At 44.9% G+C, this 12,843-nt stretch overlaps 1 protein-coding gene across 2 annotated transcripts in view; it reads left to right on the top strand.

Moving 5' to 3' along the window:
- Positions 1 to 12,299, top strand: part of LOC117977401 (uncharacterized) — a 31,992-nt gene extending 19,693 nt beyond the window's left edge. Inside the window, exons 6-10 of one of the 2 annotated variants that reach the window (XR_008622494.2) lie at positions 649 to 710; positions 1,176 to 1,209; positions 3,435 to 5,473; positions 5,555 to 7,218; positions 11,870 to 12,299. Coding sequence is in view for 1 of the 2 variants with exons in the window: in XM_055105517.2 (XP_054961492.2) it covers positions 649 to 710; positions 1,176 to 1,209; positions 3,435 to 4,510 (1,172 nt within the window). In the remaining variant the exon portion in view is untranslated. Of the gene's footprint in view, positions 1 to 648; positions 711 to 1,175; positions 1,210 to 3,434; positions 5,474 to 5,554; positions 7,219 to 11,869 lie in introns of those variants that run through there. The other variant, XM_055105517.2, reaches the window with a different exon arrangement.
- Positions 12,300 to 12,843: the final 544 nt, after the last annotated feature.

Here is a 12,843-nt window from a genome sequence, read left to right as displayed (position 1 = left end):
GCATGCATGACAAAGAAAAGGAGGCCTGGATGAAAAAATATTGTGTGATTAATAATTATGCTTTAATTAATTTTAAAGGATATAATTTCAGTACTTCTAATTCTCCCATCAGCAGTTATAACAAAGGATTAGTGAATAAATACCATAGACTGTTTTGCCTAGAATCGAATCCAATCTGTCTATTAAACTTTGCTTTTATTCAAGTGCAAAATGCTAAAACACATAATAACTGCAGTGACAGCCACTATGGATCCTCAGAGGTAAAAGTAGTCTTGGGACATAAATCCTGCAAGCTAATATTGTTTTTACAGGGTTTAGAAAACCATTTAGCTGGGTTTCAAACCTCACAGTGTGAGCAGTGGGACTCTCATCAAACTATAGCATGTGCTTCAGTACCATTTGTAGACTGACTCATTCCCATTTTCTTAAGTTGCCATCAGCAAAATGCCAGGGACTCTATTTCTTGCTCCTTAGCTCCTCGTTCTTGCCTGTCTTTCCACGAGGGAAGATTTTCTAGCAGGAGCTCAAACTGTGCTTTTAATGAAACACATCCACACACGCTGTCCTGTTGTCCACATTAAGCAGAGCTCCCTGAATAACTCATGAACAAAAGCATCTATGACTAACTGTTGCTCTGTGTCCTCCTAGCCTCTGAGGAGTCTCTAGTTCACAAGGACAGAGGAGATGGAGAGAGGCCAGTCAACACGAGGGTAAGGTTGCCTTGCTTTCTCTGAAATAGAAATGTTCCTTTCTTGGTGTCTTTCTTTTTCAACTGACTTTACATGTGAAAAAATGACAATGTCCATGACAGGTATTAAATGCAGTTTTCTGAGGGGGAGGAAGAAGTGACTCTTAGCAACTGATATGTAATCCAAAATGGCATTTAGCTATGACGGCTTCAGGTTGTAGACTGTATCCTTGGGGTCCTTGTCCTTGGAAGCAATGTCTTCTCCTTGGATTCAGTATTTTGCACTTGCCAACCTACGTGGACCTGAGAGATACGCCATCCAGAAGCTGATGTCTTTTCCAGTGTGTATCCTACCCTTGTTTTGGAGGCCTTGAAGTTGACTACACTTTCTGATCAAGTTTTCAATATTCATTGAGAGAAACAGAGCCTTGTGCAAACAATCCACAACATGACATACCCCTCAAAAAGCTTTGTTTCTGTATTGCAGGTGGTGCAGGTGGCCCCTCTGAGGCGTGAATCTAGTAAGTATTCTGGAATCACTTGCCAAGAAAACAATCTGGATGCCAAGAAAGGTGTGGCATCCTTGCCTGGTTTCAATGTGAAGAGCCTCCCTGATCCTGGGATTGTGATAGGAATAAGTATAGGGGAAGTGTTTTTTTAAAACCTGAATTCCCCAGGGAAAAATTATGGCCAAATTTTGAGGAAGCAGCTGTGCTCCCTTTTGGGTGGTGCCGAGTTGGGTGCTTGAGGATTGGTGGTGTCTTGTGTGAGGCTGCATCATGTGGTGTGAATGTGTGTGTTTCTGTACAGGTGAGGCTGTGTGTTTTCTCAGGAGAGATTTCCCACTTATACAACCCAATCACCAGTGTCCACTTCTAACAATAAAATCCACCCCCACTCTACTCTCTCTGTACAGTGACTCCTCCACCCTCACCAGAGCCATCCCCAGGTCTGCCTTATTATCCCCACTGCTCAGGTGGAGAACCTGAAGGGCCAAGGGAGTGGCCCCAGCTCCCGAGTTCCTGAATGAAAAAGTGAAAACACGAACCCAGGAGTGTGGGCCAGTGCTGACGCTGACATGCACTTAGTCATGGGGTGTTCACCACCACACAGGGAGTCCAGCATTCATGTATAAGCCCTAAAGCACCGAGCCCAAAAGGCCCCAGACACTGCCCATCATCATAAAGTGGCCTCCGTGGTCACACAACCCAGGGCAGTTATAGGCTCATCTCCCCACGGACAGGCATAGTCATCAGTGTGTCAAAAGCACAAAGATCCCCAGGTGTTTGGCTCAGCTCACCGATCCTTTTTTTTTTTTTTTTTTTTTTAACTTTTAAGTTCAGGGGTACATGTGCAGGATGTGCAGGTTTGCTACATATATAAATGTGTGTCATGAGAGTTTGTTGTACAGATTATTGCATCACCCATATATTGAGCCTAATATCAGTTATTTTTCCTGATCCTCCCCCTCCTCCCACCTCCCACCCTCCAGTAGGCCCCACGCTCACAAATTCTAAGAGGAGTGGGGGACCACAAAGGCCAGTGTGGCCCACTTCAGTTGTGAAGTTAATTTGCTCAGCAACTGGCCAAAGTCTATAAGGATGGGTGATGTATTTTAGTAGATTTAGTAGTACTATCTTCCCAAGCTCTAAAATGCTCAAATCCTGCCAGCCAAAAATGGTGAGGAGGGACAGATAGGAACTCTGTGTGGCACTTGGTTATTAGCCTGGCTTCCATCCCTTAGTGGCAACTCTCTTGTATATGTGGGTTAAAGACCCTCAGCCTCAAGCCAAGCCTCCTCCATGAGGAGCCATCTCACTATTGACTGGCTAGTGCCGGGTATGGCCACCAGCCCAACTGAAACAAAATGTTGCTTTAAAACAAGTGTAAATCTCATACATACAACAGGCAAATGCAGAAGCAGTGTGGTCTCGCAAGTTGTAAAGAGGACAGTCGCAATTTTGCTGGACTTCAATCTGGGTAGAAGACATGAGGGAACTCTGTCACTGAATCATGGCAGAGTTCAAGGCCACTTGCAGACTATTTCATGTTACAGAAGGTGGCCTTTAGCCACTAAGCAAAGGCCTCTGCTTCTCATTTCTTTCCTGTTCATCTTCTTGGTCATCCTTCTTCCGCAAGGGAAACGAGCCCAAGCAAAAGGCAGTTTCAATATTAATTTGACCAAGGTTTTGTGCAGTTTATTATCATCCAGGTAATCAGGTGCAACTCGGTCTGCCTAGCAGCCCCCCTATCTCTGCTCTGTGTTTTCATTTAATAAACATTTTGGTCTACTTACTATGTGCTAGATTTTCTCGAGACCAAGTAAATGAGATAGAATCTTTATGTTGGCAGCTAAGTTAGATTTAACATAACTGACAAAAATTAAAATTTCTGATTTCTTGTAAAAATATTTTGTATGTGTGAATGCATACTGAATGCAAAGTGGATAAAAAACTCACACTTGCACTCATGGAAGGCTTTTCATGAATTTGTCAATTTTTATTTTTTATATTTCCCCACTTCACCGGGTAATGCATACCTGAACCTGGAAACTGATTCCCACAGCAGAAAGTGTTCTGAGCCACATCCCTTAGCTTCACTAGTGCAGGTCCACCTGGGAGGATGTCCCAGCATCAGCTTGGCCCATGCTGTGATCAGCCACCTCCATGCATCACACCAAGCAAGCCCCTGGGTGATTCACAGTCTCCACCACCAGGGCACTGACCTTAACTGTGTGTTCTTCTAGCTCCCCATGAGGACACCGTACACGACATCACTAACGAGGACGCCTCACACGATATCACTAACGAGGACGCCATACACGACGTCGCTAACGAGGACGCTGTCCACGGCATCGCTAATGAGGCCACCGACAAGGGCATCGCCAACGAGGACGCCGCCCAGGGCATCGCCAACGAGGACGCCGCCCAGAGCATCGCCAACGAGGACGCCGCCCAGGGCATCGCCAACGTGGTCGCCGTCCAGGGCATCGCCAACGAGGACGCCGCCCAGGGCATCGCCAACGAGGACGCCGCCCAGGGCATCGCCAACGAGGACGCCGCCCAGGGCATCGCCGAGGACGCCGCCCAGGGCATCGCCAACGAGGATGCCGTCCACGGCATCACTAATGAGGACTCCGTATACGACATCGCTAATGATGCCATATATGACATCGCTAATGACACCGTACAAGGCACGCTAACGAGGATGCTGTACACGACATCGCTAATGAGGACACCATACAAGGCATTGGTAATGAGGACGCTGTATATGACATCGCTAACAAGGACACCGTACAAGCCGTCGCTAACAAAGACACTGTACACAACATCGCTAATGAGGGCACTGTACAAGACATCACCAATGAGGGTGCTTTATACGACATGCCTAATAATACCGACAAGGCACGCTAACGCGGATGCTGTACACGACATCGCTAATGAGGACTCCGTATACGACATCGCTAATGAAGATGCCGTATATGACATCACTAATGAGGACTCCGTATACGACATCGCTAATGATGCCATATATGACATCGCTAATGACACCGTACAAGGCACGCTAACGAGGATGCTGTACACGAAATCGCTAATGAGGACACCATACAAGGCATCGGTAATGAGGACGCTGTATATGACATTGCTAACGAGGACATCGTACAAGCCGTCGCTAACAAGGACACTGTACACAACATCGCTAATGAGGGCACTGTACAAGACATCACCAATGAGGACGCTTTATACGACATTGCTAATGACACCGACAAGGCACGCTAACTCGGACTCTGTACACGACATCGCTAATGAGGACACCATATAAGACATCGCTAGTAACTATCACAAGAACAAAAAACCAAACACCGCATATTCTCACTCATAGGTGGGAATTGAACAATGAGATCACATGGACACAGGAAGGGGAATATCACATTCTGGGGACTGTTGTGGGGTGGGGGGAGGGGGGAGGGATAGCATCGGGAGATATACCTAATGCTAGATGATGAGTTAGTGGGTGCAGCACACCAGCATGGCACATGTATACATATGTAACTAACCTGCACAATGTGCACATGTACCCTAAAACTTAAAGTATAAAAAAAAAAAGATCGCTAGTGAGCACGCTGTATACGACATCGCTAATGAGGATGCTATATATGACATCGCTGATGAGGACGTTGTATACGACATCACTAATGAGGACACCATACAAGGCATCGCTAAAGATGACGCTGTACACAACATCGCTAATGAGGACACCATATAAGACATCGCTAATTATGACGCTGTATACGACATCGCTAATGACACCGTACAAGGCACGCTAACGAGGATGCTGTACACAACATTGCTAATGAGGACAGTGTACAAGCCATCGCTAATGAGGACACTGTATATGACATCGCTAATGAGGACACTGTACAAGGCATTGCTAACGAGGACGCTGTACACAACATCGCTAATGAGGACACCATATAAGACATCACCAATGAGGATGCTGTATATGACATCGCTAATGACACCGACAAGGCATGCTAACGAGGACGCTGTAGATGACGTTGCTTATAAGGACACCGTACAAGACATCGCTAACAAGGACGCTGTATACGACATCGCTAATGAGGACGTTGTATATGACATCGCTAATGAGGATGCTTTACAAGACATAGCTAATGAGGTTGCTGTATATGACATCGCTAATGAGGACATTGTATATGACATCGCTAATGAGGACGTTGTATATGACATCGCTAATGAGGATGCTTTACAAGACATAGCTAATGAGGTTGCTGTATATGACATCGCTAATGAGGACGTTGTATATGACATCGCTAATGAGGATGCTTTACAAGACATAGCTAATGAGGTTGCTGTATATGACATCGCTAATGAGGACATTGTATATGACATCGCTAATGAGGACGCTCTATACGACATCACCAATGAGGACGCTGTATACAACCTCGCTAATGAGGACGCTGTATATGGCATCGCTAATGAGGATGCTGTATACGAATTCGCTAATAAGGACGCTGTATATGACATTGCTAATGAGGACACTGTACAAGACATCTGTAAAAAAGAAGATGCTGCCAATGTAAGACACTTTTCTTTGTCTTGAACAGAAATGTTACTTTCCTGGCTTCTTTCCAATCAGATGTAGACATGAACATCTGCCAATGTGGACTATTTATGACATCTGCAATTCCCTTGGTGTGGTGCTATTGATTGGCAGCCTCTCACCAACCCATGCCAGGCACACTGGGGTGTGGTAGATGGCAGCATCCACGATCCACTGCAATGCAGAGGTGTTTCCCTCCACAGCAGTTTTCCCCCATGGATTAAGAGTTGTGAAACTGCCAATCTAGATACACTTTAAAGATAAATTCTGTGGGAAAAGGTCTTGTCTTTTCCACAGGTGTCTTCCGTGCCAGTTTCGGGGGACTTCGACCTTTGACTCAATCACTATACCCCTTCTTATTTTCTCTCTCAAGTTGTCGAGAGACTATCAGATCTGTGTGACGTGTATGGCATCATTTCACCCTCCTAATGTTTTCTTTTCTATAATTGCAGGAGCCATTGACACTGGAGAATGATACGTACCCTGAAATAACTCACTTCCTGAGGAAAAAACGCCATCTCTAGGGTACAGAAACCTGATTCTGGGATCCTTTTGGGAAGGAGGATTTGGGGTCTGGTGAGAGCAAATGATTTTGCAAGTATAAAACAACATCCAGAGAGGCTGTAGGGATATCTGTGAGCCCAGAGGAAACACCAGGGGATCCTGTGCGAAGCGCCATGGCTTCAGCTAGGGTGGGAGGAGTGGGTGGGCCTCTCTCTAATGACTTATCCTGGTGTTTGTGTTTCTAAAGATTTGATTGTGGAGAGCATATCTGATGATGGGGATTTGTAGGTAGGTAACTACTTTCCACGTAAGATCCAATTGGAGAGAGTTCCCAGGGGCCTTCGGGGTATCCATGCTGCTTGGGAGGTTAAGGGAGGGGGCATGAAATCAAAACGAAACAGGAAATATGTGTCATATTGGATTTGGTCTTTTCCGGGTTTATTGGCATAATAGTTAGAACTGTCTCTCTGGGCTATGAGGGTGCTGTGTTATTTAAAGGTGGTCTTTCCCAGAACACCTGGCCTTTTCTTTTCTGCCTCTGCCAAACATCACAGCCTTTGGGTTGGATTAGTCAGCACCCCTTGGGATTGTGCAGAAGAGGTTTGGGGTTGCATCGAGTGTCACCTGTGGTGAACAGAATCTGAGGGACACAACTCTCTCACAGGCACTTCCTTCAACCTGGTGACAGAGTTCTCCTGGTGTGTGCCCAGGGGTGGAGGAGAAATTGACAGTCTGCCTCTGAACTTTCAGGACTTTAAAAAGCACTCATGTTTCCATCCTCACTGTTGCCTCCTGGCTTAAAGGGATCTCCAGGGGTGAGTGAGGAGGCGGGATCGGACCCTGGCAGTCTGACGGCAGCACCTGTGTTCCTCTGCACTGGGCCGTGGATGACATTACACACCTTGGTGAGAATCAGGAATTGAGGTTAACCACATCTGAAATTGAGATGGGCCTTGAGTCATATAAATAGTTTGGAAAAGATGCATTTTACTATGCTATTGAAAGAAACCATTTATTTCTCACTCCAGCAGGATAAATGGTTTTCAGTATCCACTTAACTGCTCATTGACTCTTACTGTAGATGAGGAGGTGGCCAGCAGCCCCTGCCCTCCCCCAGTTGTAGGCCCAAGGTAACCAGCAATTGACTGGATATAATGGAAGAGTGGTGCATTCGGAGGTATCTGTATTAATGGGACCCACATGATATGGATGAGAGCTATTAGGGTGAGAAAAAGCCTGGGAGCACAATGAAATATTTAAATATTAAACAAAACATTGTTGAAATCTCCATTGTACTTTAGTAGTTGAAGTCATTCTTGTGGTCATCATTGTCTTTCCCAAGCATAACAAGCTACTTAATATCACATGGACCCGTGCCATGAGGAATGATGATCAGTTTGTAAAATGCCAATAAAACAATTGCCTATATAAGCCACAATGTTTCATCCATATATTTCAATTTCCATGTGTAAGTATAGTTCAAATTTCAGAAATTTATTATTATCTAATAGAATATGCATGGTATATCAATGAGCAATTATCATACTGTTTCTATTAACAATTATTTGTATGATGAAAAAAGCAGACTCCCATTCTTGGATTTTTCTCAGTTTGCACACATTAGCCTGACAGCCCCATTTCCACCTGACATATGCCAGCAAGAGGCCAGGAACAGAGGCTTTTCTTATTAACTAAGATTTCTAAATGTATTACGTATTCACATTTAGAAACTCTAAATATCATAAAAGGTTAGCAAGGAAGTTTCCCTTCCACTCTGAACTTCCAAACACCAAGTCAACATTTTTGTTTGCATATCATCCCTGCAATCTATGTGCAAATAGAAGCATGCACCTGGAATGCAGGCTGATGTGTGATCGTGTTTACACAAAGTCCTCTGCACCTCTGTATATATCACTGGGCAATGCACCTTAGTTATCATTCCACATTTCAAATGTAAATCCATTGTATTGTTTCAGAGCTATGAAGTACTGCACCCCATGACTATTCCCAAAATTACTTAAGCACCCCGCTATGGGTATCCATTTGTTCTGTTTCCAGTCTTGCTCTTATAACCAATGCTGTAGTGAACAGCACTGTGTTGAGAAGTGGTGAACGTGGGCATCTTTGTCTTGTTCCCGTCCTCAGGGGGAATGCTTTCAACTTTCCCCCATTCAGGAAACTGTTGGCTGTGGGTTTGTCATAGACAGCTTTTATTACCTTAAGGTATGTCCATTCTATGCTGATTTTGATGAGCGGTTTTAATCATAAAGAAATGCTGGATTTTGTCAAAGGCTTTTTCTGCATCTATTCAGATTATCATGTGATTTTTGTTTTTAGTTTTATTTATGTGATGTATCACATTTATTGACTTGCGTATGTTAAACCGTCCCTGCATCCCTAGTATGAAACCCACTTGAATCATGGTGGATTATCTTTTTGATATGCTGTTGGATTCAGTTAGCTTGGTTGTAGCATTTCTTTTTATTCCATCTGTGGAATGTATTGGTTTAAATAATGAAAACATGTTCTATCCTCACTGCTTAGCACTTTGTGTTTCTTTAATAGCCTTCCCAACAGGGCAACATAAAAGCAGGAGCCCTGCTAGTCTCCCCTTAACCCGGAATCCCCCCTTCTCCACAGCTCGCTCATTGGACAGGATAGACTGGGCGCCCAGGCTTCAAGGTAAGGACATGCTCTGTCACCTAGAGGTGCAGTGCTTGGGAAGGCCAACCTTGGAGGGTTGCCTGCCAGCTTTACAGTGACAGAGGTGTTGGGAGGGACTGACCACCAGTGCATAAGGCTGTGCTTTGTTGGTGACATAAAGGATTGTTTCACAGGTTGTTGGGGAGGGACAATCCCAAGGCCTCCCCCGGCCCTGGTGCTGGCTCTGCACAAAGGCAATAAGAGAGGGATGCTGGTAAGGGCTGACCTGTTGCTGTGCTGGGGAGGAAGGTGCTGGGCTGAAATTCAGGAGGCTGAGGATGCAGCAATCCCATAGGAGGTACGTGACCTTCAGGATACATTTTCTTCATTGATGATCAATGGAAATGAGAAATCACTGACTATTTTTTCTATCATTGGAATCTACTCTCTACTGCTCGTGCTGTTCCTGTCTTTTGGGGAAGATGGAGGATCAATCAGTGTGCGCTGCACTGAGTGGAAGGAAGGAGAACTGTGACAAAAATTAAGGAAGGATGAGAGACGGGAGGGCCCTTCATCCAGCTGCTTGCAGAGTCCTCCTGAGGAGGAAAGCCCCGTGGCTCCCTGGCGAAGGAGCAGTGAGGGCTGCGTGACTCCCACAGTGAAGTGTGTGGTATGTCTGAGGACACCCAGGCTGGTGGTCCATGAGGAGCCAGTGGCAGAGTGAGAAGCAGAAAGGCCAGGAGGGTGGCTGGAGGCCAGGCTCTGAGTCATTCTCCATGTGATGGAAACAGCCGGAGCCCAGTGGGCTTGGAGGTACAGGATGCGGTGGCTGATGACAGAACAATGTGGAGAGAGGCGTCATTTGTCAAATCCTTACTTTGTTCTGGGCATTGTGCTAAAAATTCTGATGGCTCATCCCATTTAGGGGCTGAAAGTTGCAGAGGTTTAGGAAGCTCACCCACGATACCGGAGCCCCCATCTCCTGCCCTAGTGCCGTCCACCTTCTCACCCAGCCACCACCTGTTTCAGGGGAACACACAGAAGTGGTAACCTATTATGGAGAGGCAAGTAAATTCTGCTGTTTTTGTTATTCACAGAAAAAACACTGGCTCGTGTGGGTTGGGAAGGTGAAATACCAGAAGTATTTCATCTAGTTATTTCTACCTATGCGACTCCTATAGTATTGAAATACACAGGTTAGCATTTTTGGCCAATTTACTCAGCATTCTGGGTTAAAGGCTTTTACTTACTTATTTATTTATTTATTTTTGAGGTGGAGTTTCGCTCTTGTTGCCCAAGCTGGAGTGCAATGGTGCGATCCTGGTTCACTGCAACCTCCGCCTCCCAGGTTCAAACTATTCTCCTGTCTCAGCCTCCCAAGTAGCTGAGATTATAGGCACGTGCCACCACACTGGGCTAATTTTTTTATATTTTTGGTAGAAATGAGATTTCACCATGTTGGTCAGGCTGGTTTTGAACTCCTGACCTCAGGTGATCTGCCCTCCTCGGCCTCTTAAAGTGCTGGGATTACAGGTGTGAGCCACCACGCCCGCCCTAAAGTCTTTTAAAATTCACTTGTATAAGTTGACTTAGTTTTCTTTAACCTTGTAGAAAAATACAAAAATAGCAATCTCTTTTATCACACAAATAATGTCTTTTTAATGGAGTGATTTTTTTCTAATTGAGGTATTCTGTACTTTTCATTTACTAATTATTGTTTACATTTGAAGTGTTTTATGAATTAATATTTAATTGCATAGATGAAGATTACTAGTTATAGGCATTTTACTAACCAATACTCATTAAACATAGCGTGGATTCATATGACATCAAGGAGCTATTTTATTTGGTAAAACGAAAAAGCACAAGAATGAACGAACGCAAGAACTGAAACAGTGGAGACACCTAGAATGACTTGTCTAAGATCTAAATCATTTTGTTGTCTTCCCAGCGTACTTATTATCCTGATCATTGTCATCAGCATTGTTTGGGTCCTTTTAGCACAGATTTCTCAAAATGGGTAACTCCATAACAGTTGGAAGCTTACGAATTCATATAATTTGTAAGAGGTCAATTTGGAAGTACCTATCTATTTTAAAATTCCAGTAACCTGGGAATTTCATCCCATGTCTAGAGTCTTTTATGTAAAATATTTCCACAATTAGGAGAAATATGTGCATAGGGATTTTCTATGTAGCGGTGTTTTGATAGAATAGAAAATTGGGATAAACCAAATTTCCATCACGAAGGAAATAGTAATATGCTGAATAATAATACAGCGAATATTATGCAGGCTTTAAACATCAAAAAAGAGTTCAACTTCTGACTTCCGATGATGGTGTTGAAGCAGGTCACTGCTGGTTTACATTTGATTTTCATGTGGGAACTCTGGAAGTCTGCCTTAGTGATTTTACATGTGGCTAAATTGAGCTAATGACAAGCTGTTCGAAGTATGGCAAAATAGAACTTTAAAACAGTATCTTGTCAGCAACCAAGTGGACCTGTTTCACGTAAAGCCCACGCATTCATCTGCCTGCCCATCATTCTGTCTGTCCATCATTCTGTCTGTCCACACGGGCATCATTTGTTAGTGGAACTGAGTGCCCACTGTCGAGCTGACAAGCCCATAACCTCCCTGTTCCTAGTCACACATTAATTCTTCAACAAGTCCCTTTTGATAGATTGTGATTAAGCTTAGCTGCTATTTCCAATTGCTTCCCCAAACGTACTTCTCACTGTTCTCCCATCACACCCTTCAGCCCATCCATGCGGGGTTCCTTTGCTTTTCCCACCTTACACCAAACTCCCTATTTTTACTCCCACTTTTACCTCCTCTCCAAGACAAAACAAACAAAACTAACATTTTAAAACTTAGTTGTACTCTTTCTTCCTTCATGAAAATGTCTCCAACAGCCACTCTCACGGTCCTGTGTGTTCCGGATATTTTAAAATAATGGCTATAAGGTTGAGCACTTCAGGATATGCTGTTTTGCTGTGTGCAGATGGAGGCAGTGGCTGGAGTGAATGAACGGCAACACTTGCTGGCAACCGGCAGAAGCTGAGAGACAGGGAACAGGCTCTCCTCCAGAGCCTCCAGGAGCCAGGCCTTTGGACACCTTGAATGTGGGCTTCTGGGAGACCATGAGTTTCTGTTATAAGCAGCCCAGTCTCTGGCAGTTTTTACGGCTGCCCCCGAACACTCATCTACACCTGTCTGACAAGGTCAAGCTCCAAGGAAGGGATTCTCTACATATCTACATTGTTTGCAGATTTTACAATAATCATTTATTCTTGCATGGCTGATCATTGTTAACCAATACAAATAAAATAATAAATGACCCACATTTTATGTTGGGAGTTTGATCTGCCATTTATCAAGTATGGAATCTTGAACAAGGGGTTAAACATCTGAATGTCTCCATCACTTCATCTCTAAAGTGGGGGTGCTCACACCCACCGGGCTCCCCTCCCAGGTTGGTGCCGGACTCTCCCTGGGCTCCTGTTCTCTCACCAGCCACATCCATTCTCCCTGCAGAGGCGCTAGTGACTGTGCGTGGCTTTCCATTCCCACCACGTTTGTCTCTAACCCCAGTGGCAGATCAGTGTAAGCAGAACACAGCTGAGTGCTCCTCGCCTCCTTGCCCCTTCAAGGGCTCCTCACCACCCACCAGATCAGGTGCAAACTTCCAAGCCTTACTGGATCCCCTTCCACATTCTGAGCTCCGCCTGCCTTCCCATCGCTATCCTTCCCCACCTGCCTCCCTGGTAGAGAAAAGCTGAGTGTGTGATGCTGTCTGAATGCTGAGCATGGCCTTTTGCAGCCAGTCCACTGCCTACGCTGCCCCTATTGGAGGCCTCCACCTTAACCCTTTCCAGCCTGGAGGCTC

This window comes from Pan paniscus, chromosome 23, assembly GCF_029289425.2.
Source record: "Pan paniscus chromosome 23, NHGRI_mPanPan1-v2.0_pri, whole genome shotgun sequence".
Taxonomy (NCBI): domain Eukaryota; kingdom Metazoa; phylum Chordata; class Mammalia; order Primates; family Hominidae; genus Pan; species Pan paniscus.
This window is presented reverse-complemented; position numbering and strand designations above follow the sequence as displayed.